The sequence below is a fragment of the Osmerus eperlanus genome, chromosome 13 (genome assembly GCF_963692335.1).
Source record: "Osmerus eperlanus chromosome 13, fOsmEpe2.1, whole genome shotgun sequence".
Classification (NCBI taxonomy): domain Eukaryota; kingdom Metazoa; phylum Chordata; class Actinopteri; order Osmeriformes; family Osmeridae; genus Osmerus; species Osmerus eperlanus.
The window spans coordinates 8729570-8757544 of NC_085030.1; the positions used below are offsets into that span (position 1 = coordinate 8729570).

General features: G+C 47.3%; 1 protein-coding gene across 1 annotated transcript; it reads left to right on the top strand.

The window, feature by feature from the left end:
* gpc4 (glypican 4) lies at positions 1 to 27974 on the top strand. Its single transcript, XM_062476754.1, has 9 exons — positions 1 to 721; positions 16895 to 17053; positions 21360 to 21757; positions 22403 to 22568; positions 23091 to 23221; positions 23316 to 23462; positions 23716 to 23840; positions 24256 to 24428; positions 24607 to 27974. Exons 1-9 carry the CDS (start codon positions 565 to 567, stop codon positions 24831 to 24833), a joined length of 1683 nt encoding a protein of 560 aa, XP_062332738.1. The 5' UTR covers positions 1 to 564; the 3' UTR covers positions 24834 to 27974.
* Position 27975: the final 1 nt, after the last annotated feature.

Below are 27975 nucleotides of genomic sequence, written 5' to 3' on the forward strand. Positions count from 1 at the left end.
TTTGCTAGGCGCTTTCTCTGGACTTCAGCACGCAGACAACACGGTCTATATCTGTATAGCACCCACAGCGCGCTGAAGATCGCAAAAAACTTTTCGGCAACTTTTTGATTGTCCCGTCATTGTTGGAATTTAAGTAAAAGTGGATGCAAGTTTTTTGAAGAGCATTTTTAATCGTGTTGCTGTTGTTTTTAGTTGGTGTACTCACTTGTGAAACATTTTATTTTAATCCAATGTTTTGTTGCATGCTTTATGTTTTGGAAGAGTCTGGAACTCTTACACTTTGAAGACTAGAAGAAAAGCCACTTTCTGAAGGGGATATCTTTTAAACTTTCCCCCTAACCATTTTTGGTACTTAAACACTTTCACTGGTGGCCAAAGAACTGTTGTGAATGAAGACAGCTTTGCGCGAACTTTTAGAGCCAGCGAAGTGCAAGGAAATCAGCGCGTTTCTCCATGCGGACACTCAACGTGGGAGTTGAAACTCAGTACTAGCTTTACAACTGAGTGCCCATTTTATTTTAAATTTTAAAACGCGAGTTTAAAACAACTTTTTTTAACGCCGCAATGAAGACAATGTTAGTATTTTCTACGCTATGCACATTGGTCTTGCTTTTTGTTTCGGCGAAAGCAGAGTCGAAGTCGAAAAACTGCAATGAAGTGAAGGCTGCATACAGATCCAAGGGCTTCAACGCCAATGATGTTCCTAACAAAGGGATACATGGTGAGTTCGCAAAATACTTTTTCATGAATAACTGGAAGGTCGCCTTCTTATTTACAATAATCCCAAATGTGTTCAGGCATATGTCACAGTGTAATTGTCGCTTCCTCTGTTAGGCTGGTAAATTCTTGAAGTTGACTTGATTGAAGCATCTTCTCAGTTGTTAACAGGAATCATACCTGATATAACAATGTAATACCTTGCACATGTGAGAAACCAGCTTGCATGTCTCTTCTTTGTTAGTCAATGAAGTTAAACTACACAATTTGAACTTTTCCTGGCCAGTAATGAAAAGATAAGGCCTAGGCCCATCTGTGGAATACCAAGTGACAGATTTAATTGGTATTAGTGACTAATGAATGGTTCATTATGTATCCCATTCCTGTATCTTAATTCGGATATACTTCGGATGTAGGCTGGTGCGTAAACCTATACTCACCAATATAGGAAACAATTGTTGCTGAATTACAACAACAGGAACTAAAGCAATATACAAACTTCAACCGCAGTACAAGCAACAGGGCCTCTGTTTACCTCCAAGCTTCCGATGGCATTGAAGTCGTGACTTTAAGCAAGTATATTGATTGAATAAATGACAGTAGTTGGCTCAGACGTTGCCTGCTTTTACAGTGCCGTTTTCGACGGTCTTTTTTAAACATTGTAACATTAGTCTACTCTGAACGGGAGTCTAGCGCCAGTAACCCCCTGTCCCCCTCCCCTTCTACCCGAGAGTTTTAGGCAGGTTATTTGTGTTACCAGTGTAAGTGCAGCAACCAGTCTACCACCCCATAGTGTAGCAAAAATAGTGAATGTTTAGGAGTTCAGCGTGAAACTTTTTTGTTTCTTTTTTTTTGGGGGGGGGGGGGGCTTCTTACATGGCCTTACAGTGAAGCATTGAAAGGAGCGGAGAAGGGGGGATGGGGGTTAAGAAATTCCTCCCTATGACTCGCATTCTTAAATCCCTCCCTTCTTCCGTGTTCCCCCTTTCATTTATTTGGGGGCACATTTCATGTTTTGCAACGTGTTGTAACGTTTTGGTCACTGGTCGTTAGTTCCAGGCAGCTTGCTCTTGACTTGTAGTTTTGTTTGCATAGACAAATAGGCAACCGTTCCAATTTGGTTTGAGTTTAGAAATGGATCCAATAGACATGACAACTGTTGCCAGGTACTGTTATATTTACATGTCAATTAATCCTCAAGATTATTTTGTTTTATGTAACACTCTGTTTAAATCATAAAGAGTGGTATGAAAAAAAAGTCAATTCAGGCAAGGCCACATATGCCTGAGGTGGTTTTTTTCCCTTCAGGACACCTTCCAATCATGGAAAATGCTCCCCATGTCTGAATTGGCTCATTCGAATTTCACTTGTATGGCTCCCTCAGGGTAACCAAAGACTAGTTTTTCGCATTTCACACAAGCCTGTTGGCTCTTTGTCTTGTGGTTGTATGTCATTGTCATGGAAAGCACCATTGAGTGTACCCCAACATGTCTGCATTTATTGTGGTGGATCTCTGTGTTTTGTTGTGATGGTTCTGAATGAGGGCCATTATAGAGGGCAGTTGTGTTGAGAAGGTTTCAGTGTGCTGCACGCACGTGTCTCCCCACACAATGAAGACCCGGCCCACGCCTGTCTAGGCCTTGGACAGGGCCCACCTCAACGTGCAGCTCTTTGTCATCGATAGGAGAGAGACTGAGATAATTGATCCAGAGAAAATGACCAGGCCGTACTGTCGTCAGAGGACTAGGGCTCTCCAAGCGCAAAAGAGGGACACAAAGGTCCCTTGCTCCAGGATAACAATGTTTGGCGTTGCTAGGGAAAAAACGTCCCGGAGGCTGAAGCCTAATTGAGCTCCCTCCTCTGTCTCTGGCTTTCACAGTTGTAGCACTTCACCTTGCAGCCAGTCAAAACACTCTTTCTCCTCGTTCGCTGAATGAGTCTGAGTGCATCAGCCAGGCACCAGCACCAGCCCAGCAGACGCACACAGGAAATTAGGTCTCATCCCTGCCCTTTCCTCCAACCTGTGTGCTTTTTTCCTCCGAGTTGAATCAGAAAGGGTATTATAATCATTATTATCGTCAGTTAACAACAGTGACATTTGCTGTTAATCATTCCATTCCCCACAAACACTCCAACCCTGCATCACCTGAACATCAGTGTTTATTAAACTCCAAAATTATAACCATAAATCAGAGACTTACACTGTGCTACACTGTGCTTCTTATTGCAGATGTATCCCTTCTCAAACCACAAGCATCTTTTGTTATGACTCAAGGCACGGCGATAACAATGTTGGTAACCATTCCTATTAGAGATTGCTCAGTGGGAATCCAGGCTAAGCTTCCATAGAAATGTTTTAATGCAATAGAAACTGTAATGGACAAACTCAATGCCTGGACATGAAGTGATATTTGGAGTAACAGCAGACTTGATTGTTAAATGCAGTCTTGATCCCATGTCCCAATCTTGCACTCGACTCACGTGGTGCTAGTTAAGGCCTCATTTCTGATCTCCACTCAGTTGTAACGGGGTCCCGGCTGTTATTGTATTTTGAGTTGCACTGAGAATAAAGGATAACTTCTACTCGCTAGAGACTGCTCTTGCCACTCTACTCTTTTTTCTAATCTCATATAGGGAACCCTGCTGGAACCCTACGGATGACAAAAAAAGACAAGTGCGTGTGTGCGTGCATATGTGTGCATGTGAGTCATGGATAGAGAATATATGTGGGTCGGATAAAATCACTGCCTCAGTGTCTGATCGCTGGCGTACATGTTGAGCAAGTGTGTGTATGTGTCAAGTGCTTTAGTGCACAGTGGTGTTGGGGGACATGCTCTTCAAAAGAGACAGAAAACAGAGCGCTTAACACTGACCAGATTGGTATCTACCATGTCAACAGCTCCTCATTCCAGGGCTGCCTTCTCTCCCTCTCTCTTACTCTCTCACTCTTTATCTATCTCTCTCTCTCTGACTTTCCCTTTTTCTTTCTATATCTGTCTTTGCTCCTCAAGCAAAAATCTGCTTTGGTTTACACTGGGAGTCTAAGCTGACGTCATGCGTCAGGTATGGGACAGTGGCAAGATCAAAGTGGAGAGAGGGCTATGGGTACATTTCCCTCTCATCTGCACGAGGAACATCCAAGCTCATAATCAGTACGGCACATTATGGCTGAAACTCAAAGCGACTATGACCTCAGCACATTGGCTTCTCAGAGAGCCAGAGCCATTCTGTGGTGGTCTCTTTCCTCCCCCCAACAGGTCTCTGTAGGTGGCTGGCTTGAGCACCCCATGCATCTTTATGGCTTGGTAAATAATGGGTTGTGTTATTGCGATGACATTCAGAAGATAAGATAAGATGAGGAAACTGGGACACAGTCTGTCAAGGCTTTTATTGCTGGAGGCCAGTCTTTGTGGGAGTGTGCTTTTGGGGTCAGTCTGAATGTGTCCCACTGTTCTGACGTCTTTAATGATTAACTAATAAACTACTGGGCTACAATCTTGTTTTATCCCTCAAGGTCACCCCTGTTAAACTTTTAAAGACGCAACCAAGCAGTTCTTTCTCTTGAATTTATTTATATGAGAATATGTCATGATGACTGTACGTATTACCAACGTATTATTCGGTTATTGTATTTCATGTGTTTGTTTTCCTATCATGACTTGGAGCAGTCGTGTCATTAGGGTGTGCTCAGTTGGCAGTTTTCTCTGTCAGTTTAATCGGTTTCTGCCTCCAACTGCCATCTCACCTACCACCTGCCAGCCAGACTGTAACTGCTCATCTTGAGTTAGTAGATAAATCCAGAAGGAATCTTAATGAACAAAACACTGTGAAACACGTCTCCCCTGATTATTGTTACCAGACCAGTAGTTAATAGTTGATAACTAGTCAGCCACTTTTCATTCTGTCTCAGTGTCATTCTGCTTATGTAGTCTAAGATGCTGGTCAATATCTGGGGTCTACTTCCTGATTAGCTTAAGAGCAAACGTCCAATAATCAGAGGCTTCAAAATGGCAGCTAGATAATGAGATGGTTCCTGTTGCTCTGCCTTGGTCTGTGTATGCGGTCGGTCTCCTTGGTAACTGTTGACAAGGCTCCTGTGCGTAATTGAGTTTGGGTGTCATGAGGAAGAGGTCTTGTGAACCTGGGGCTTGCTCGGCTGCTGGAGCTGTGAGAGACAGACAGCTTGATAACGAGAAGAAGGCTGCAAACAGGAAGTGAGGCACGTAGCTGAGTGTGGAACAAGGTGTAAGGCCATGAGGAACCAGTCTGGACCGGGGAAGACGGGGGCTGAGTGAGTCGGTCAGGGAGTGTGGGAGTGAGGGACTGGGTAAGAGTGAGGGAGTCGGGGAGTGAGTAATGATTAACTGGGTTAGGGTGTCTGGTGAGGAGTTTGAGAGCACGGCTGGACTGTGGAGGCCCGGGGGTTATCTCAGGTAATGTACACTGACTAACCTTGAATCTCAAGGCTCAACTCCTGTTTTAACAGTTCAAGCATGAGCACCTTCCAGGCCACATCTGATCTTAGAGGGAGCTACTCCTTCATGAAAAATGGTTTTGGTTTTCAAAGCACCTCCGCTACGCACCTAAACAGTGTAGCGGGGAGAAGGGGAGGTGGGGGGGCCACGTGTCTGGCGGCGTGCTGGGGTGGCGGGCAGCTCTCTTATCGGTTTCCTGTAGCGCGGGGCTGGGGAGGCAGCTCCGCGACCTGTGTTTCTGATGGCGCCCAGCTCTGCTCTGACCTCCGTTGCGGCTTCCTTATCACTCTTCAGAGACAAACAGCCTTATCAATCCTCCACCGAGCAAGGTCTTCTGCAGGAAGGACCCAACCCAGCATGCAGGGTCGTGCTCTCTCTCCCTTCTCTGTTCTTGAGCAGTTTATTCCATGTTCCCAACCCATGGGATAAGCTGGACGGTTTCTGCCGGCGCTGGACGGCATTCGTCCTGCTGCATCCACAACAGCAGCTGAATGGGAGCTTCTGTAGAGCAAACGTCCACACTCTCTGCCATCTCTCCCCAGCCACAGCTCAGGCTTGCACTCTTGTCCTCCCTCCCCCGCCTGCCTGCCCTCCCTCACCCCCACCCCAATCCCATGGGGGGTGGATGCAGTGTGTAGGAACAATGGGGCACCCCCCTTTTGGCCAGTCTGCCCCCCCCCCCTCCCTGCAACATTCCAAACCGGACCACCAAGACCCACACACAGGGAGCCCCCAAACTGAGAACAACAACAACAAAGAGAGGAAGAAAGAGAGAGAGAGAGATTTACAGGGGTTTTCAGTGAATTGTGACTGACTAAGAGTTGGTGATAGAGCTAGTGTGTGACACAGGCTCGGGGAATTCAAGGGAGTTGGAAGTAAAGTAACATGGCTCCAGGCTAGATGCATGGGCTGTGACTCACCCTCTCTCCCCCTCACTCATACGCCCATAAGGACACGCAGGGACATATAGCCTGTTGCTCTCAATAGCCTCTGGCCTTTATTGAACACTCATGTGTCTCCCTCTCTCTCTCCTAGTTTGGCACGGAGCATGTTTTCTCGATGGGGGGGGGGGGGGGGCTGTAGCTTCATGTAGGGGACTGCGTGTATCTGAGGCGATCCGTGAGGAGGAATCTGGATCTGGGTTTGTGGTTTTCCACACTTGGGCTTGATGGGAGCACCCCTTGAAACTCCTTGTTAACACGTCCTGTTTGCATGCTGTTAAGTCGGCAGTCTCTCTCCCTTTCTCTCTTCTTCCCCCCTTCTTCCTGACTGACATGTCAGTTCCCTCTCTCTGCCTTTTCCTCTCGGAGGAGCTGCACTCTTAACAGCTCCTGAGAGGGCTCTGTCTTTCTCTTTCCTCCCTTTATTCCCCCCATCCTTCCTTCCTCACGCCTTGGTGAATCCCTCGGTTTTCCAGTTCAACATAATGGTTTACAATCACTTTCCTGCTGCTTTTTTTCCTTCCTTCTCCACACCCTGTTTCAGAGACTTATCCTCTTCAGCAGTCCCTCGCTTCCCTCCCCCCACCCTCATTCCCTCCCTATCAATCTCCCTCACCCTTGTTAGCTCTCTCCCCCTCTCGGTCTGTGTCTATCTTCTCCTCCGGGTTTCTCTGTGTGGGAAACTGTCCAGATGATTTCCGTGCCAAAACCGACTGCTGCTGCTGTCGTTTTCACACACACGTCTCCTCCAGGCTTTGCTGTCATGCCTCAGCATACCAGCGACTTGTCGTTTGCTATTGTCACACACAGACATGCCGCTGCTCCCATGCCAACGCTGTTGCAGCGTGGCTCAGATACATTCGCGCTGCTCCACGTTGCCGCTCCCCTTTGCTGGGGAAGTCCTTTATGCGGGAGGTGGTGGGTGGTGTATATCTTTTTTTTTTGTTTTTTTGTTCCACTGATATGTGAGCTGCTGTGTGTCTCTTTTGTGTCGATCCCCTCGGAGCTGGTGTCACTCGGCCAGCTGTGAGGAGTGTGGAGCGAGGCTGCAGGCACTGATCCCAAACTGCAGGGTGGAGGCCGGACCCCCTGACCCTCCTAGCTGGCTGGCCCACACTCAGCCCTTACAGGCCTTCACTTCCTCACTCACTCAAGTCATCCTATTAGCCTTCCGAAGAGGCACCAAGGACAGTATGGAACTCACTGTGTAATTCAGTCACGATTTATTAAATGCAGCGATAGTGAGTATGATGATGACCAGGATGATTATGGTGATGATTAGGTTGGGAGTGTTTCCAAAGGTCTCTATGGTTGGGGAGAGGCGTTAGGGCCAAACGCCAGGGACTCTACTGCATGTTTGGGCTGAAACCCCAGTGCTGGGTCCAGGCCAGATGAGATGGAATCCCTGCTAATTACTCCCAAGGCCTACATCAAGACTCCCACCGATGAGGCTCCCACTAACACTTAACTCAGTTTTCCAAAGTACAGTCGGCCTAATAGGTCACCTAATTACCTAATCCCTCTCTCTGTAGTCTGCTCTTGAAAATGTATAACATAATAATTATTTGAAGCAGAGAAGCAAAGGTCTTCTGCTTTTGCTTTAAAAACTAAATGTTTTGGCCAAACTAGAAAGCTGTGGGAGGCATTCTGGCTTTTTCACATAGCTCCAGGAATTTGACTGACGAGGTGATGCCATGTCTTAAAACTGGTCGTCAAAAACCAAATTTAAAACATGAGCCAACCGCCGGCAGTAGTCCCACTGGCTAAGGTACAATTAGAAAAAAGAGAAACTTTCACAAAGAATCAAATACTTTTTGAATAAAGGCTCCAAAGCTCCCAAATCACCCAGTTGGTGAGTTTGAGGTTGGTTCTCCCTGGAAGAAAAACTAGGCTTTGTGAGGAAACCAGAGACAGACATTCTGGGAGAAAGAACCCATCTACATTATTGAAGCGGCACAACCAGACTCATATCTGCCATGATTTATTGACATTCAGTCCACATCGGTGAGGAGAGGGCCGAGGAGTCCATGACTCAAGCTCAATAAACCATTCTACCTTTAGGTTTAGGTTTTCGAGCTTCCTTTGACAGTTGGCTATGAGTGGTTTTCTTCCCACCGCCTACGCTGGGTGTCCAGTTTCCTGAAGCCCAACAGGTATATCAGAATCATTGTTGCCCTTTTGTAGCTTTGAGGGCCCAGAAACCTGATCTTGTACCTGACCTCATTCTGCCTGGGGGTCTTCGCCGGGCCTGTCCTGCCTGCCTTCAACATCTGGTGGATTTCAGCTGCTCTTGGATGTCTGTTATAAACATTGTCAAAGACTTCCCCTGTCCTGATGAGGTGCGCTTAGCCTTTTACTGACTAGGATGAAATGTATTGTTTGTGTGTTAGAACTTGAAAGGCACTCATATGGTGGATCTTGCCGATGTATTGTCTTTTTTCATTTCTTTTCATCCTTTTGTGATGTCTCTTGAACTCTTGCCTATACGTGCTGATGGTTTGCTTTAAAAACATGTACGTTTTCAACAAAAAAGAAAGAAGAAAAAAACAGTTTCAAAAAGGAATCCAGAAAGGCCCAAAACACTGATTTACTGGTACTGTGAAGCATGTTTGAGTGAGGACACATTTGTAAGCTTGACAGAAGTCAGTAGTCCATTTCTCTTGACAGCCCAACATTGTTTGTGTAAGGCTCCCATGGTAAAGCACTTGGCCTTAAGTAAATAGTGTTTTTCAGGCCCTCTTTTAAAGTCTGTTTTCATTTGTGTGCTGTGAGTTAGTGGAAAAAGGGAGGGCTACTGAAGAGTCGACGGGAAGATCTTTTGTGCCTCGTTCCTTTTCCTCCTCTCTTCCCTTGTGATAATCACGCTGTGCTGTAACTTGTCCTCTCCGTTTGTCTGCAAAACCTCGGCCTGTCTCTGCAAAGCTGGGAGATAACACGCTCACAAACACATACACACACACTTGTGTGTGCACGCACGCACACACAGCCCCAGACTGCCAAGCTGTAATCCACGGTAGAGGCCCTAGATCAAACGGAGAAACTCAACCACTCATAAAAGGCCCATACCTGGAAGAAGGACGCACAGAGAAATGTTGGATTAACGGTCTTAGCTTAAATCACATCCTCTGTCTCGAATGGATTCACTAGATGTTTGTTGCACAGGTTGCTAGTGCTGGTGGTTTTAGCTTTTTCTTTCAGTGATGTCATGGGTGGTTTGGCCCACCCTTGTGTCTGTGAGTAGCTGTCTGTGGTGTGTAGCTGTCTGCCATAGGAGTCCCCAGAGATGTTCGATGTCCTCCACTCTTCTTTCTGTTGTACTCTTCGGCAATGAGATCCACCATTGTAAACGAACACGACATTGACACTCACATTGCCCCACGCACACACACACACACACTCTCTCACTCACTCACACACACACACACACACACACACTCACACACATATTAATAGTGCTTTCCCTTCAAGACAGAGAGAGGTGGGAGCTACCACCTGAACCCATCTCTCTTCAGCTGTACCAACAACCTCATCTACATTCAGACGCTACATGGGAATAAAGTTCACACTGCATTGTAATTCACTAATCTGGAACCATATTTACATTTACATTTAGTCATTTAGCAGACGCTCTTATCCAGAGCGACTTACAGTAAGTACAGGGACATTCCCCCGAGGCAAGTAGGGTGAAGTGCCTTGCCCAAGGACACAACTTCAATTGGCACGGCCGGGAATCGAACTGGCAACCTTCTGATTACTAGCCCGACTCCCTCACCACTCAGCCAGGCTGACTATGTTTACCTAACGCTGGCTCACATGCAGAGATCCGACCGTCCAGAACCGTCCTCCTATAGCATTCAGATGAGACGGGAATACAACTGCAAGCTCATGAAGCTCCCAGGGTTTTCTGTGTTCTGGTGTGAGCAGCTCCGCTGGTGAGCGTAGGCCGCTTGGTGACTTTTTAAATGTATGTGGGGAAGTTAAAATCATTGACAAAGCAGTGACCTGGGAAGTGGTGTAGGCAGGGAGCTTTTGTGTGGGGAGACAAAGGTGGAGACGCAGGGCTGGGGAGGGAGACGGGAACAGACACAGAGCGAGAGGCCAGGGCCATGTTGTGGAATCTCCCCAGGGGCTTCTGGGTAAATGTTCATGGATGACAGCATTTTGGAATGTTCACAAATGGAGAGTTTTAATTGGCCGGAGGCCCTGACTGGCTTAGCAATCAGAGATGGACTCTGGTGGCAGGGGGTTAGGATTTATGGGTCTCAGTGTGTGTGACTGTGCACCAGTTAGAATGCATTCCTTTCTCAATTTTTTTTCCATTCTTTTACAACAGGGTGTTTTAGTTAGTTAGGAAAAGATTTCATGGTAAATTTCCAAATAAATGGGGAGGGGACCTGTTCTCGGTGTTACTAAGACGTACTACATTTACATTTACATGTATTCATTTAGCAGACGCTTTTATCCAAAGCGACTTCCAAGAGAGAGCTTTACAAAGTGCATAGGTCACTGATCATAACAAGAAGATAGCCACAAAACATTGCGAGTAGCCAAAACATGAAGCACACATTGTGAACAACCAAAGTAAGTGCCAAAGGGAAGAACCATACGAGCATGTAGTTAAACAAGTTACAATTAAACAACATGAACTGCTATAAGTGCAAGTGTACCTGTGGAAAAAAAAGACAAGCAACAATAATAAAAAACAATATATCACAGCGAGTACAAACAATTTTAAATCAGTTACCACTAACCACAAGAGCAACAAGTCTCTGAGCAAGAGTCATTGTGATCCTTGAGGAAACTAACATCGGGTCAAGCGAACCATTCCTAAGTACCGTTGTACTCCCGGAACAAGTGCGTCTTGAGCCTTTTCTTGAAGGTGGAGAGACAGTCAGTGTCTCTGATGGAGGTGGGGAGTTGATTCCACCACTGGGGGGCCAGACAGGAGAAGAGCTTGTGTTGGGACCAGGCGGTACTGCTGTCAGGTAGTGTTGGGCCGTGTAGTGAGGGAGAGTAGACAGCTCAGTGTTACAATGGTTTTCACCCTGACTTCTGCTCCTTCATGTTATTCAGTTTTATCAATGTCGTGCCATCCAAAAAAGCAAATCCTGGCAGTTTGGTGTTTTGACAGCTGTGTTTTGTGAGAGATTTTAATCCCTGATTTATTTAAGGAAACATAATTTTCTTTCACAGATGCTTTCCATGGTCTTGCGGCTGGCTGCCTAGTTATGCTAACTGTAAAATATCTCCCTCTCCAAATTGAATTCTCCTTAACCTAAGCTCCTGAACCCATAAGGGAATGTGGAGCATTCTTCTAAATGGATTAAAAAGGGCGAGTCAAAGCGCATGTTACAAGGCAGGCTACTATTTCTCTCGGCCTGTCTGCACCCACTACTGTTGAAAGGACTGTGAAGGATGTCGGTGTCTCTCTGTGACCTGGTGGCTTGGTTTTAAAGTTAACTTCCTGTCTCTCCGCCCCGGCAAAGAGTGGCAGCTGGGATGCTCATTACTCGCTCAGCCAGACGATACAAAACTAATCATTAACTTTGTGTGACTTCTCTAACCACATGTATTGAGGTTAAAGTTGTTTTCAGCAGTATCTGTTGCATTCTTGATGTACCCTTCAAATAATTGGTCACGCCACACAAATGGGTACTCCCATGCAATAAACTCTGGTATTGTATTAACATTGAGTCATGCTTTTATGCTGTCATTTTATGGTTACATAGTAATCCAAGAGAACACCCGGGACTCTGAGCACAGTCCACATGTTCTGTTTCCACATTTTCTGTTTCGTCATCGAAACAGAATGGCAGATCCACATGGTTCTGATTGGCCACAACAGAGCCACAGAGGAAGTTCTCACGTCGTCGGCAATGGTGGCCGGGGCGAGAGCGGCCCGGGGTTGGCTGTGGTGTCTGTGTGCTGAAAGCTGCTTCCTGCAGCCCTCCCGCAAGAGGCTGTATGTCTGCGCGGCGTGGGATATCCTGCTCGTTAGCACACTTCCTCGTTAACACAGCACCTGCCCTCCCCCCAGGCCGGGGGGGGTGGGGGGTCTGCCCAATAACTCGCCTGGCGTTGAGGGGGATCCATGTGACGTGATAAGTAATTATTCGCTAGTAGGTTTCGAACTCGTGTTACATTGACACCCTCTCATGAGAGTGTAGCTCCATCATTTATAACACAATCCGACACTCTTCCATACTTATTCATAACAAGGACATGCATACACGGGGCACTTTGTTGTGTCAGTGTACCAGTCATGCGGAGTAAGCGCATTCATAAAAGTGAGACGAGGTACTCCATTGTACAGCTGCGCTTTGCTGAGCTGCTGAGTCCGAAATGCCAGGCCCAGAAGAGGAATAGAACAAGCTGAAGCTACCGTATTAATGACTCGGCCCCTGACTCGGCTGCCTCCATTTTGTTTAGAGCTTCTTGGCTCGTTCAGAGCTGCCCGAGTCAGTCCACCCAAGGATGGGAAGCGTTATGAGGTTGTCCAAACTGCTGTAAACTTGTCGTGCCAGTATTTTGAAGGGAGGTGAGGTGGATTGGGAGAGAAGGAGAAAGTAATTCCCTGCCCTGATGATCTCCATATGAGCAGTTTAGTCTCTAATAATGGTCTCCGGTTACAGGAGAACGTTGTTTAACATTTTCCCCCTTGCGGTGGTAACCTCGCAATGAGGTTTGTGTGTGTGTGTGTGCTTTTTAACATTTGCTTTTACCTTAATGTTTAAAATGTATTAATAGAGTTCCATCTGTTTTCCGGTTGAGTGGGACAGTGGTTGCGGTCTACTGATCAAGCTTTAGAAAGGTCTCCCTGAATATCTTGAAACGCTGTCCAAAGACGCAGAGGAACACTGAGCCTTTTCAGCCGGGCCTCTGTTTAACCTTTGAAACACTGCAGAAACAGAGCTGCTGGTGGAGAAGGCTTGTGTTCAGATGTCGGGTGAACGTTCTAGTGTTCCACCTTCCAGTTTCACACAGAGCTCAGTAGGGAAAGCTTCGTGCCAGTGACTTTGTCTCGAGTTGGGTGGATTTTAAAGTGTCTCCTAGGGAAATGATTATCCCTCGGCTTGACTTGAAGTAGATGTGTATAGACATTTACGGAGGCACTGACTTGACTCCGATTGAACGAAGACTGGGAGTAGGAGGAGAAGGAGGGAGAGGTGGGGGGAGAGAGAGATGCAGGAATGGTGGAGAAGAGCAGTACCTGACAACATGCTCTGACATGACAAACTGGAGAAAGAACAACCCTCTGAAAAGTAATTGCTATCATTTTAGAAATGAAATATCTAGTGGTTAGCTGTCTTTTTATCTTTCCCCTCCATTCGACTTAATTTCCCTCCCCTGTAATTCGCCTCTGCGAGGCATTCGAGGTATCATACTTGGAGCAATCGGGCAAAGATGGAATCACTTTGTCAGTAGACGTCACAGTCTTGTTACTGCAACCTTGTATCGGCAGCCATGGCAACCCTGAGTCCTCAACAGACCTATATCTCAGTCAGAGCTATGTGGAGGAGGGACCGTTGGAGCAGTCGAGGAAAAAAACAAGTAGAAGAAAAAGTTACCCGACAAATGGTCCCACTCCTCCAGCCTGGGGATAATTACAGCTCTGGATGAGGTGAGGTTGGGGGTGAGCAGGGAGAGAGGGGGTGGAGAGGGTGTTATGACTGCAGGGCGTGTAGATTTACACTAGTTTCAGTGTGAGTAATGCTCCAGGCCATGTTTACCTCCTCCGCATCCACTGTAGGGAGCTATCAGAGTGACTGACTTAAGGAAGAGAGCTTCCAGAGTGAAACCTTATATTTCACAATCTCGGGGCTGGGATACATGACACTTTGGCAGGCAAATGACAGCAATTTACTGATAATCAAGCTATTTTCCTGACATCCGTATCCTCTTTGGGTGTGCTGCTTTCATGTGTTACCTCAGCACCATTTGTTGCTGCTGTAATCTAAACAGGAATCTAGTTGGTGGCTTCAGTTGTGTGTGTGTGTGTGCCCTCAGCCAGACAGGGGTGTGGTGTGAAGAGCGGTTGGCGGACTGTTGCTGTGATACGTTAGTGACAGACGCCGGTCGTTGGTCAGGGGGCAGGCGGGGACCCCAGGGCCTCCTTCATGGCGCTCTTTTAGCGGTCTCTGTGGCGGCTGGAGTTACGGACTGAAATAATCCCCTGGGGAATTTATGACTTCTGACTAAGAGTGTTTGTGTGTGAGAGAGTGTGTGTGTGTGTGTGTCATTTAGTATTTTATAGCTGTGTGTATATCTGTGGTCTTCAGTGTGTGTTAATCTCTGTTTGTTTGTGTGGGGTGTAAGGCGTGTGTGTATGTGTGTTTGTGTGTTTGTGTGAGTGGTGGGTGAACTTGCTGGTGGACAGAGGGGTCAGGGGACAGGACCTCTCTCAGAGGAGTGGCTGTTAACCTTTCACCCTGGCGGTTAAGCCTGCAGGGTGGTGAGGGTGAGGTGAGCAGGGGGGGATTCCGTCTGGGCCAGTCAGGGCCACATGATGGCAGGCATAGGGGGCGGTGTGGTGTCTAATCTGGGTTTTGTCCACCATGCATTTTCACCTCCCCCACCATCCTTCCTGAGAACCCTGGTTAGAACGTCAAAGGGAAGTGACTTATTTTATGAGGCGTTTAAAAAGAGAATGGTGGTCGCCCACAAAGGAGAAGCCGGGAGCACTGATGAATAACATGACACACAGTCACATGTTTGTTTACAAGCTTATGTTCTCTTGTTTTGACCACCATAAATACTCATTTCTCCTTTTGATTGACACTTGAACAATGCCACCCCTTGGATCCCCATGTAATTAGGAAGCGAGACAAACGAGGTCTTTGAAGGGTCTCACGTCTGTGACAAAGTGTTTTACCCAGCTCCCCCCCCAAACACAAAGGCTCCTGGGAAGTCCCTCTGTCACCCTTCACATCCACTGATAACGAGCAATAGATTCCTCATAAGGCATCATGAGAAGGACTGAACATTTCGAAACCAAAGACTTTATTTGTTATTGAATGGGCATAATGCGTCTTCCATTTCCCAATTGATTCGCGGGGATTTGAGTGGCGGGCTGCCTTTATGCCAAATGCACTTTACCTCATAAAAGGCTTTTCAATTTCAGAGACAGTGGCAAGAAATACATGTCTGGTTCTCATTTGTACACTGTGACTAATGCTAGTTTCCTCATGGATGAATCCCTTCAGAGAGTGTCTGCTGCTGTGGCAAGCAGGGGCCCTGGTGGAGTGCTGACTGAATAGCTGTGTGTGTGTAGGTAGTGTGTGTGTGTGTGTGTGTGTGTATATAGGTAGTGTGTGTAGTGTGCCCACTGCTTATTTTGGGTCGCTCTCCCCTCCAATCATGCTGGTACAAAGAGGTATGTGTTGGGCAGTGATGCGATGTGTGAATGTGCTTAGGTAGTGGTTGCCAAATCTGGGTGTGTTGACCTTGTCCCTGAAATATGGGGACTAGTTTGGTGGTGTCTTCCCTTCTCTTTGGTGCATTGTGAAGAGATTCATATTTTAATATAGGCTAAGCTGCTCTCAAACTCAGCACGCTCAGTTTTTTTTCTGTGTCCCTATTTTGCATTGACAGTTGCATCAGTGTCTTATGTATGAGATGGTTATTTGTTTATTTTGATGTTGATTCTTGCGTAAGTGATCACGATGTTTGTGTGGCGTGTATCCACAGGAAACATCTTCATCTCACACTAGTCTAGCTGTTGGGGGGGCTGAATAGGAATTAATAGATGTAGGTCTTCTATTAACATCCCACATTGGTTTCTTGTTCTGCGGCCAAGTGTCTGCTAGCTACAGCCTTACGGCTGACTTTCATTTAGTATGAAAAGGTGGGGACTTCAGTTGAAAATGTTCTCTGTGCAGGAAAGCAATGTGTTGCCCGTGACGACGGTGTGGAGGCTGCCTGTGCAGGCGCGTAGGCCCCGGGTCGCTTGGTGCAGGCGGGGGAAACCAAACAGGCTCATGGAGCCTGGGCAGAGTGAAAGGACCCCTGTGTTCTCCCCAAAGTCCAACAGCCGTGTTTAGAAAGAAAGAAAAACAAAACATTATTGCAGCTGCAATTTTGCATTCGGCCTCCTCTACCCACGGCCGACCTCACCCCCGTGTTAATGGGATGTTGAGCTCACGCCGACCACCCCTTTCTCAGACACTTGTTCTAACTCCAGAGGACTCGGTTACATTTTGAACGGTCACTTTGTTCAGTCGGAGAAGGCAGAACGTCTTGGGACAGTGTCTGCCCGGAGCTTGTCAGCTTGTTCAACATCCTGCTTTATGTCAGTCCAATCTCCAACCCCCCCCCTCTCTCTCTGGGATACACACACTGTCAGTCTCCTATGAGAAGCAGCTGTAGAGGTGCAGTGTAGAGCGTCTGGACTGACCGGGGCTCAGAGCCGCTCATGTGGGCAGAATAAAACGGCTCAAACTGAAACACGTAAATCAGCATTTCTCCTCTGATGTGAAAACAAGATGCCACTGAAGAATTCTTGGACCGTAGCCGGGAAGACAATATGTGCTTGCCGCACCTGAATGTGTGTTGGTATGCACTTGCTTGTGTAAGAATGGTCATGATGGAGGTCTTGAAGTGTGTGTGTGTTTGTTAAGTGAGTGTGGTGGTGTGATAGAAGTGTGTGTGTGTGTGTGTTATGTGCGTGTGATGGAGCTGTAGAAGAGTGTGTGTGCGTTACGTGCGTGTAACAGAGGTATAGAGGTGTGATGTGTGTGTAACCCTGTGCTCCGCCCCCTCCAGGAGCTCCGCTGAAGGTGTGTCCCCGGGGAGTGTCCTGCTGCACCCTGGAGATGGAGGAGAAGCTGAGTCAGCAGAGCCACTCAGACCTGAAGGCCCCAGTCTCCCACCTCAGCAACAACCTCCAGACCACCTTCAAACAGAGACACAACCACTTTGACCGTAAGGAACACACACACACACACACACAAGTCATGTTGTAGCTGGTTTGGTTTTCACTCCTAGGCGCACTCATACATTTCCCTGCCAACACGCATACACAAACACACACACACACAGAGTACTGGGCTGTTGATCCCTTGCTTATCTCCTACTGCCAGTCAATGCTCAGTCTGCAGAGTTGCAGCCCTTGTGCAGCGAGGTTTTGACAGACACTCCCACCTGCCAGAGCAGAGACACCCAGTCTGTGTGTGTTGGCCCCTCCACCTGTCTCACAACGTCTATGTCCTGGGTCCCCGTGTCCCCCTCTCCACTCTCTCCTGGCCTGCTGGGGGAGCCAGGCCTGCTCCCAGATGGACCGCGCAGACGCTCACAGGGCCCTTCTTGCACATACTTCCTGTTCTGTGTGTTGCGCGTGTCTGTAAATATCTGGATCAGGTTTCTCCTGTAGGGAGGATGCATGGGAACGTGCAGCAGTGCTGAGTCACTGGGGAAAGGGACAGTCTGGTCACTGTGCTGAGTCACTGAGGAAGGGGACAGTCTGGTCACTGCTGGGGGGCTCCCAGGCCCCCCCCCCCAACCTCACCACTACCACCAGCTACTGCCTGGGGGGGGGTAGATACTGGGGCAAGGAAGGGTGGAGAGGGTGATGGGATGATTGTGATCAGAAACACACACACACACACACACTCCTGCCACACAAACACACTGTCATGTGTTCTCAGCCCCAAGTCTTCACATGTTTTGCTTGGGGTTTGGGACGTGTAGTGAAAGACCTTAACAAGAGGGGGCTGGGGGGGGTGACAAAAGGATAGTCAGTTACATGGAGCATGTGTATTGCAGCCAGATGTGAACAGGAATTTGACGTGTTGGAATGCAGTGGCTGCTTGAGCTTCCCCCCCCCCCCTCCGTCTCTCTCTCTCACTGCCCTTTGTCCCATCACTCTTTTTCTTTCATTCCTCTTTCTCCACACTTTTCACTCTGTTCTCCCCCCTTCTCCCTCCAATGCTCTTTCTCTTCTATGTCACACAATTCATTTCTCTTTCCTTCTCCTTTCTGCTCATGATTTTATCTTCTGTTATTATGACTGCTAGCAACCACTTTTCTTCTTTCATTTGTTCTTTGACTGCCCATTCCTCTCTCTTCTCTGTCTCTCTCTGTCTCTTTCTATCTCTCTCTCTCTCTGTCTCTTTCATTCCCAGCTCTCTCTCTTCCTCCCTTTTCTGTTTGGGTGGAGTGTGTGCTGGTCAGCCTGTTTCTCAGAGCTGTTAGATGTGGGGTACCTTTACAAGCCCTGCTGTGCTCTCTCCTCCACCTGGAGTATGAGACCAAGATTAGGTGGCAGGCTCAGGTTTCTTTCCCAACATTTCCTGTTCTCACGTTGAGCTAACTGGAGCAGGCACTTCCTCCTGACGGATCCACGACAGGAAGTGGGTTGCATTGTATTTACAGTGACTGGAGATGGTAATGATGATGACGCAACCTAATTGCTCATTTTCACCAGTATACATAGGAATAAACACAGCTGCATAGACATAGGAGTGCACACACACAAACAAACTCAGGAAGTGGTGTGTGTGGTTAAGCAGACTCCTCGTCATGCGCCTGGAGGTAGGAGTCATGGCCAATTAAGCGCTGGGCCAGAAATAGTTCCCGCTCTCCATTGGTCAGGATTTGTCCCTGTCTGTCTGTCCAGTTGCACTGACCCTGTCCAGTGCAGCTATGTCTGGGAGTTAAGCACTGGGATTAAGCCCTTCCCTTCCCCCCAGACACACACACAAACACCCCCCCCCCCTTTCCACCCACCCACACATCAAGACGCATCCATCCACCACTGCAGCCTGCTCACAGCAGCCTGCTCACAGCAGGAGGGATGGAATCCCAGAAGAAAAGGGAGAAGCTCAAGGACTAATTGGCACAAATAGGATGCAATTACTGCCTGGGTTGGTACTGGGAGGAGCAGGGTTTATGGTAGCTGGGGGAGGAGTAGGGGGTGCGGGAGGGCAGGGGGAGGAGATTGGGGGGAGTGCAGGAGGAGAAGGGGGGGCGACAAGGTCCAACATGAAGGGAAGGGGGGGTGGGGGGGGAATGGTCAACTCTTTTCATGGAGTGATGGATTGTGACCACCATCGGGGCTCTTGAGTGTGGAAATGCAGAGAAACGTTGAGAGAGAGAGAGCGAGGGAAAAAGACAGGAGAGAATATAGAAAGTCTTGGCGGTCATCTGTCTCTTTGTCCCACATGATTCTTGGTTGTCAGGAGGACTTTACTCACGCACACTTCCACTCAGGCTCCTTCCTTCTCCCTGCAACCTTTCACCCACATTTTCTTAAACCAATGGCTGCAGCGGCACATTTTTTGAGGGAGCGAGCAGCTCCGCGGCCTGTTGGCAGATGGCTGGATGTCATAAACCGTTTTTAATGACGATGCAAGATGCTTGTGTAACGCTGGTCTCATACAGGCTCTTAACTTCAGCCAGAGAACCCCCCCCCCCCCCCCCCAAGTCTCCTAAATGAAAGTTAGTAACCTGAGGAAGGTTTGTGACACCTCATATGACACGTCTCACGCTCCTGTGCCTGGCTACAGAGTTGGATGTGTTGGATCATCAGGAGGGCTGAACAGACAGAAGATGGAAGTACAGTCTCTCCTCCTCGTCCCATGGCTCCTTTCACTGACTTTAAACTTGTGGCTACTATGACATTCCGTAGAGGGGGGGGGGGGGGGGGGGGCTTTTGTTTTAATTTCTGTGAATGGAGTGTGGAGCTGGGTGCCCTCTCGCCTGTCTTTGTGTGTGTGTGTGAGGGGTGGGGTGGGGTGGGGCCTTGGGGGGAGGTAAATGGAAGGGCTGCAGTGTTTCCGGTATCCTTGGCGACACAGTGGGGATTTGGAGTTAAAAAAGCCCTCAACTTAACCCGCTCCAAACCACCCCCGCCTTGCCTTCGCCCCTCCCCCACCTAGTTTTTTTCTTCTTCTTTTTAGTGCGTCAGTCTGAAGTGGAAGTGACAGCGCTGCTTTGGGACTGTGTGTGTGTGTGTCCTGGTGACAGATTCAGGAGCATTTGGTGACTCCCTCAGAAAGAGCATGGGAACTTTACATTTCAAAGCGGAACAGAGGGCACCCAGAGAAACTGCAATGAGACAGAAGTTTTGTGTATACAAGGAGCAGAAGGAGGGAGAGTTCAGTCCACACAAAGACTGAAAGGGGTGTGTGTATGCGTGTGTGCATGCAAGAGTGAGGTGAATTTTTTTTGTGGGGGGGAGAGTGTGGAATTCTCATTTTGTTCAGATTAAGAAAGTGGTGGTGGTGGGGTGGGTTAGGGGGGGGGGTGATCGTGGGAGAGGGGGGCTGGATTATTTGGGGTGGAGGGGGGGGGTGATGGACATTCCTCAGGATGAAGTAGGTCATTGTTCCCTGTCTCTAGTGAAGAGAGCCCTCTGAAGGAACTGATGAAGAGAAAGCAGTAGAGGGAGAGAGAGATGTGGGGCTGGAGGGGGGTACAGGTCCCCTACTCGGGGAGGGGACGGGGCTGCATTATTCAGTAATCCTATTGAGAGAGCCTCTGAGGGACAGACCAAGAGAAGCTGGGGAGAAAGGAAGGCCAATGGAATGTGACAACAGAAAAATGCCATTGATGGTGGTCAGTTTGAAGCGGCTTGATGTGGAGAGACATTTCTGTTGAATGGTGTAGTCTACAGGGACGAGGCAGCTCTGCTCCCATGCTCAGCCTTCAGCCACATTGCCTGAAAGAGACTCCCCCCCCCCCAACTCTTCTTCCATTTCCAACTGTTTCTCTTCCCATACAGACCAGGTTTTAGGACTTCTGCTGAAGTCAGGAATCCAGGACAGGTCAACTGGAATAAACATCAGTCTGTTTTGATGGTCTCCCAAGCAGGTTGTTCTGCCGTCCGTGGCAGTGTTCCCTGCTGTCGTATATATGGAAGCATGGTTGTTTGTGCTTCTTCAAATTTTCCTCTCCCTCTGTCATAGAAATGACATGGTTGAAAACATCTTTAAAACAGCCATCTTTAATGTTTTCCGTTCTTTGTTTATGGAAATGTGTACAATGTTTGTTTAGTATACAATCACAGTGTGTCTCAAAATCTTGTTATATTTACAATCCCACAGATAGATATAATTAAATCTGTCTAATTAATTTCAGATTTTTTATATGAAAAGTCACCACAGTAAAATTCTCTATCTAATTGGGTTTAAAAATGAAGCCAAGCCTATCCCATCTTAAATATTTTTTATCTTGATAGCTGAAAGCCAATGTTAATACTTAACCGCTATTCTCTTGTTCTTCTTCCAAGAGTTTTTCCGGGAATTGCTGGACAACGCCGAGCGTTCTCTGAACGGCATGTTCGTCCGCACGTACGGCCTGATGTACGTCCAGAACGCAGAGCTCTTCAAGAACTTCTTCCAGGCGCTGAAGCGCTACTACGTGACCGGGAGCAGCGCCGTCAACCTGGACGCCATGCTCTCGGACTTCTGGGCCGACCTCCTGGAACGCATGTTCCGATTGGTCAACGTGCAGTACGAGTTCAGCGACTCGTACATGGAGTGTGTCAGCCAGCACACCGACCAGCTGCAGCCGTTCGGAGACGTGCCACGCAAGCTCCGCCTCCAACTGACCCGGGCCTTCGTGGCGGCACGCACCTTCACGCGCGGCCTGTTGCTCATGCCCGAGGTGGTCAACAAAGTCTCCACGGTAAGAGAACGGGCGGGTGATGTGACACACGGGGGGGGGGGGGGGGGGGGGGCTGTGTATGGGCTGAGCAGGATCTGGGTGTTGGGGGGTAACATGCAGCCAGTCAAGCTGCGACCACACAGCCCCCCCCCCCCCCCCCTCCTTCATCCGCAGGGCCCTCTGTGCTGTCTCAGCAGGTGTGGTGACTGCAGGTGAAGTATGACAACATAATGCAGCGGGCCAATAAACAGTGAACTCCATATCCCAGGGTTTTTCTGACCTATATGTCTCCGTTGGGGTGGAAACACTGTGTGTGAGTGAGTGTGAGAAAAGAGAGAGCTGAGGTCTGATGTTATGCCTGAGTGACATAACGGTTTTACAACAGTCCTGGCAGGATGGTGTGTGTGTGTGAGTCACTAATCATTAGCTGCTGCACATTGGACTCCCGCTATAAACCTTCAACCACCACTGCCATGGTCTGATTTATATTTTAAGGAGCAGAGCTTGAGAACATTTGAATTATGAGGGCTCCAGTGTGTCAGTTTGTCTGTTTTTGTCAAGTAGGACCAGATAAAAGGAGCTGTGGACACATTCACTGTCTTTCTACATTCCATTGGTAACTGTCCCCTGTGCCCTCCTCTCTCCCTCCCTCCACCTCTACTCCAGGTGAGTGCCTCCCCCAGCTGTGTGCGAGCAGCCATGAAGATGTTGTACTGTCCATACTGCTCCGGCCAGGTGGCCCTGAAGCCGTGTCAGAACTACTGTCTCAACGTGATGCGGGGGTGCCTGGCCAACCAGGCGGACCTCGACACCGAGTGGAACAACTTCCTGGGTAAGAGGAACAATGACTCTATACTTGACTACTAGAATGAGTCTTAAGGTACTTTGACTTGGCATACAGGTGGCTTACTATTTTGGGGTTTTGCCCTTTGTCCTGTGAATTAGTGTCCCAACTGCCATGGCTGGTATCTTATCACTAGTTTTTATAATAGTTGATTGTGTGTGTGTGTACTTGCATATGTACGCGTGTGTGTCAGGCTGTATAGGCACAGTTTACTTTCTCCTGAACCTCTTTTCCTCACTAGGGGGGTGTCTGCTGCCTCCTTGTGTGGCAGCTTAATTTAGGTGCCTTGTTCAGCACCCCCAACCGTTTAACAACCCCCCTTTCAGCTAACACACTGAGTAGCCTGCTGTGTGCTCCCCCCTGGTGGTAGAAGTGGGGAACATCAACACAGGGATAATTAGAAATTAAATTAGAAAGAATTTGAAAATGTAAAGAAACTGCATCCTTTACCCAAAGCAAAGTAATAACTATGTGGTTGTATATACATATGTGTTCGTGGCTGTGTTTTAGATGCCATGCTCAGCCTTGCTGACAGACTGGAGGGGCCCTTTAACTTTGAGTCTGTCATGGACCCCATCGACGTGAAGATCTCAGAAGCCATTATGAACATGCAAGAAAACAGCATGCAAGTTTCACAAAAGGTAGTTTTCAAATTTGTTTAGTAAAGACTGTGTGTGTGTGTGTTCGCACACATCTTTGCTTTGTGAGTTTGTGCTCACTCCAACCTCTACCCAGGTCTTCCAGGGGTGCGGCCAGCCCAAATCCAGCATGGCCTTCCGTAGCCGGCGCTCTGTCAAGGAAACAGGCTTCACCGGACGCTTCCGTCCCTACAGTCCCGACGCCAGGCCCACCACTGCCGCAGGGACCAGCCTGGACAGACTGGTGAGGGACATAGTCCAGTTCTCTACTACTGAGCAATACCTGTCACAAACACCCATACTGATGGTGTAGCGCAGAGCTGCCCTTTCCAGTTCATGGACAACTAAGCTTCTGTTGTTTTTTTGCTACAGAACAGTAGCTCTCCAGGAACAATGTTGGGCAGCCCTGGCGTAGGCAACATACTTGAAAGTCAAATATGGACAAATATGGTAAATTGAGCACAATTGCTGATCCGTTTGCCACCTACTCTGTCTAGGTAACGGACGTGAAGAAGAAGTTGAAGCATGCTAAGAAGTTCTGGTCCACGCTCCCAGACACTGTGTGTGTCGGGGAGAGGATCACCCTCGGTGACGACTGTTGGAACGGAACCGCTAAGAGCAGGTGAGGTGCCCGGTTCTTACCGTACCACTGATGCTGGGATATCAAGAGAGAGAGACAGAGAGAGAGACAGAGAGAGAGACAGAGAGAGAGACAGAGAGAGAGACAGAGAGAGAGACAGAGAGAGAGACAGAGAGAGAGAGAGACAGAGAGCGACAGACCGAGAGAGCGACAGACCGAGAGAGCGACAGACCGAGAGAGCGACAGACAGAGAGAGCGACAGACAGAGAGAGCGACAGACAGAGAGAGCGACAGAGAGAGAGAGACAGAGATAAGATAAGATAATCCTTTATTAGTCCCACAGTGGGGAAATTTGCAACAGTGGGGACATTTTCAAGATCAGAGGGAGAGACTTGTTTTTATGCCACCCTCTGTCGACATGGAGATTCTAAAATTAATTTTTGCCTCTCTGTTTTAGATACGAGTCTGTCGTCATGGGTAATGGATTGGCCAATCAGGTGTCTAACCCTGATGTGGAGGTGGACATCACAAAGCCAGACATTGTGATTCGCACCCAGATTGCTTTGTTGAAGGAAATGACCAGCTGGCTCAAGGCTGCTCACAGTGGCAATGACATCTCCATTGACAATGGTAAGGAATAAGTACCAACGGCCGTTACCAGGCTTGCTTTCCTGTGCTTATCCTTGTCTCTGCAGCATACTGACTCCCCTCTCTTTCCCCCCTTCTCTCTCTCTCTCTCTCTCTCTCTCTATCTCTCTCTCTCTCTCTCTCTCTGTCTCTGTCTCTGTCTGTCTGTCTGTGTGTTCAGATGAGGATGCGAGCGGAGGAGGAGAGGAAAGCGGTAGTGGCTGTGACTCCCCGTCCTGCGAGGCTGACCGGGACATCTACTTCTCGACTCCGCCTAACCCAGTCAAGCCCCGCGTGGTCCCCGTAGTCAACGTGCAGCCAGAAGCCCCCGCCAGCGTCGCCACGGCACCCAGCAGCATGGCCCTGTTGGTGTTTGCCCTGGCCGTGCTCGCCCCCCTCTGGAGATAAAACTGACCAGCGAGGGGGAAAAGAGAGAGTCAAAAAGAAAGAAAAGTGAGACAGACGGAGAGAAAGGGGAAAACTGTCAGAGAGACATTAAATAAGACTGCCTTCAGGACCTCGGTCTGTTTGCCATCGGGGGGGGGGGGAAGACTCTTGAGTTATTAATATTATAATAACTTCACTTTAAAAATGTTTGTTTGTTTATAAAAATGGACATCAGTGTACAGCGATACAATATTCTTCCAAAATGTTTTTTTGCTCATATTATCCCGATTTAAGTTCCACACATCAGTTCTAGGGAGTCCCCTTGTCACACCACATGAGCATTATATCCCACTATTCATAGTTTAATTGCTACCCTTAAATGGTTGTTATTCCGATTTATTTGAAAAGGAAGCAGTGCGCGGTTCGTATGAATGTATTGAGTACCTGTGTTTGTGTCTGTGTCTCTCTGTGTAGCGTGTGTGCGTGTGTGTGCTTTTCTGAATCTATTCACCAATGCGTTTCCCTTATGAGATCAACTAAGGAATGATGTAGCATGTACTCATGTTTTGTTGTGCATGTTTGTGTGTGTGCTTGCGCTTCCTTTTTAGACATTGGCCATATGTTTGGGCTGGTCAGGGATGGGGAAACAAATACCTGACAGGAGCAAAACGACATGTCTTGAAGCTCTGGACCGGTTTTCAGAGCAAGACAGAACATAAATCAGGTTGCTCTGTGAAAAATACAATGAATGAAGCTCCAGGGCTAACATTGACATGGTTTGGAAGGAGGAGAGCCTGGTTGGTGAGGGTTTAGTGCTCTCTGCATGCCCATGCTGTGCATACAATTCAGTATGTATGAGTAAGGAAGTGAGGAGTATCACATCCCAGGCGTCCGACCTGTATTTACACTCAACTGGTTCACTGAGTTCATACCTCATGTGTGTTTTTTTAGTCCTTTTTAAACTAGCAGTGTTGAAATTGAAAGTGTCTGATGGAGTTGGAAAGGTGGGGGGAAAGTCCCAACGTAGAGAACAGCGAGAGAGGAGGGACTCCCCTGTCATGACCCCTAAAGAAGGCGAAGTTAACACTTGCCAGGCCTGGATCCCTGAGTCACAGTCAGTCTGATAGGTTGAGCTCAGAGCAGACTGTACAGTCTTGCGTGTTTGATAAAGGAGTGGCCTTGACAGGGAGGGGCTTGCATGTCCAAAATGTTTGAGATGAATCAGAAAAGAGAGAAACAAAAGGCAACTCTGATTCAAATCGGAGAAGAGTGAAACGTGGATGGTATAAAAGAAAATTGTAACAGGGTTTTATGTGGAGGATGTGGTCTAATTGTTAGTCATTGTTGGATATAAATATATATATTCGGTACTACAGTGAATTTTACAGCTAATTTTAGGAACTGGTGGGAGAGGTCTGTGTACAGAACAGATGAGCTTTTGGGGCATTTCTTTGTCCCACATAGACATTTACCTCTTTACTCTGATTGATTGACATGTCTTTTTGAGATGTGTTGACTTACAAAGTCTGTCAACCAAGGTCCCTTCTCACATCCAATTGTTTCAAATTCTTTGTTTTCATAGCATATAAATTTGATACCATCCTGTCTGATGTGTACAATGAAACATTGGTATGCTTTTGGCTACTTCTCATTGTAAGAAAAGAACATAGTTAAATGTGGCAGGAAATGTCAGATCGTCTCTAACGTCAGTTGAGATGTCTAGGTGTTCCAAGGTGGTGTCACTGAGTTTCTTTTATCGGATGACTTGACAAGCACAACAGTTTCTTGTGGTCCAGAAAGTCATGGATATTTTATTTTTCACATTACCCTCCAGTTGCTCTTGTACAGTAAATTATGTAATTGCATGTTTATTTTAAAGCATTTACAAACATGGTTCTAGAAATGACAAAAATATCTGAAAAACACAGTATTCAGAATGTATTGATATGCATATTTGTAGATGAAAAGATATTAATAATTTTTACAAATTAACAGAAATATTTGTATGGATATCAGATTACCTGTTTTACATATGAATTCTGTAAAAGAAACAGATTATCTTATCTGCAGTTTTTTCGGAACCATATTGGCTGATTGTATGGTATGTATGGTGATGTCTGGACAGGGCTGATTTCTTTAGACATTTTGTGCCTCTTCTTTAGTTCCTCCTTGTGCCAGAAGCATCTTTGACTTCATTTATATTGTACATTTAAAGACAGCTTTAACCCCTAATGACATAATGCCCCCTAGAGTTATGATTGGCCAGTCAAGAGGGCTCAAAAGGATCTAGGACATAAGAGATTACGCCATGAAAGGGACCTCATACATACCTATGCCCACACAAAATATCTATGCTGTCATTTGACAACTCACATGGCTTTACTTCTTGTCCTACTTTTGTTGAGTTCTGAGACCTATTACATCATCTTGTTATATATTTTTTCAAACGGTTGTGCTTGTTTGTGTCATTAGGGGGAACTTATGGGGTATCTGTTATCAGACTCATTTTTCAAACCTAACCAATTTGTGTGCGTGGGGGTGGGGGGTGGGGTGGGGGCAAGGATGGTAAATGTCAGTGCTTGAGGGTCAAGGCAGCAGCCTTTTCCAACCAACAGCTCTGCTGGCCAGGCAGGATTTTCCTTTTTATTTGATCTTTAACAGGACAGCCATATCGTGAGAGCTGCCATCCTGTAGGTTTTTGCTCCTTGCCCAGTACTACTAACCTGATCCATCTTATCAACCAGCTTCTTATTATAACTAGATATGTTACATTAAGGTTGGAGCAGAAACCTAAAGCATGGTAACTCTCCAGGAATGTGGTTGGGCAGGCCTGATCAATAATATGGAGCACCTTTAGTTCTGGGAAAGAAAAATACAGATGAAGTTGGTGGGCAAGATACTCCTTCATCTGACTCTGGTACTCAGAACGCCTCTTGCCAGAGAAAAAGAGACTGAAAAACAATAAAACAAAATGTGTAAATATTTGAGCTGCCGTTTTAGAAGTCTCTGAAAGAGGCCATAACAATCCATACAATTTTTACTCGGAGAATCTCCTAAATGTTATGATAAAAACAAGAATGACATAGAAGATCAATTGTAAAAGAAAGGTATATTAAACAACATTTCCTGGTCTTGTTCAAATAAAGACTGCCAATATTTAAAT

Coding starts and splice junctions, on each gene's coding strand:
- gpc4 (XM_062476754.1), top strand. CDS start 565: ATGAAGACAATGTTAGTATTTTCTACGCTATGCACATTGGTCTTGCTT. Junction 21,758..22,402: donor TGGTCAACAAAGTCTCCACG/GTAAGAGAACGG, acceptor CCTCTACTCCAG/GTGAGTGCCTCCCCCAGCTG. Junction 23,841..24,255: donor AACGGAACCGCTAAGAGCAG/GTGAGGTGCCCG, acceptor TCTCTGTTTTAG/ATACGAGTCTGTCGTCATGG.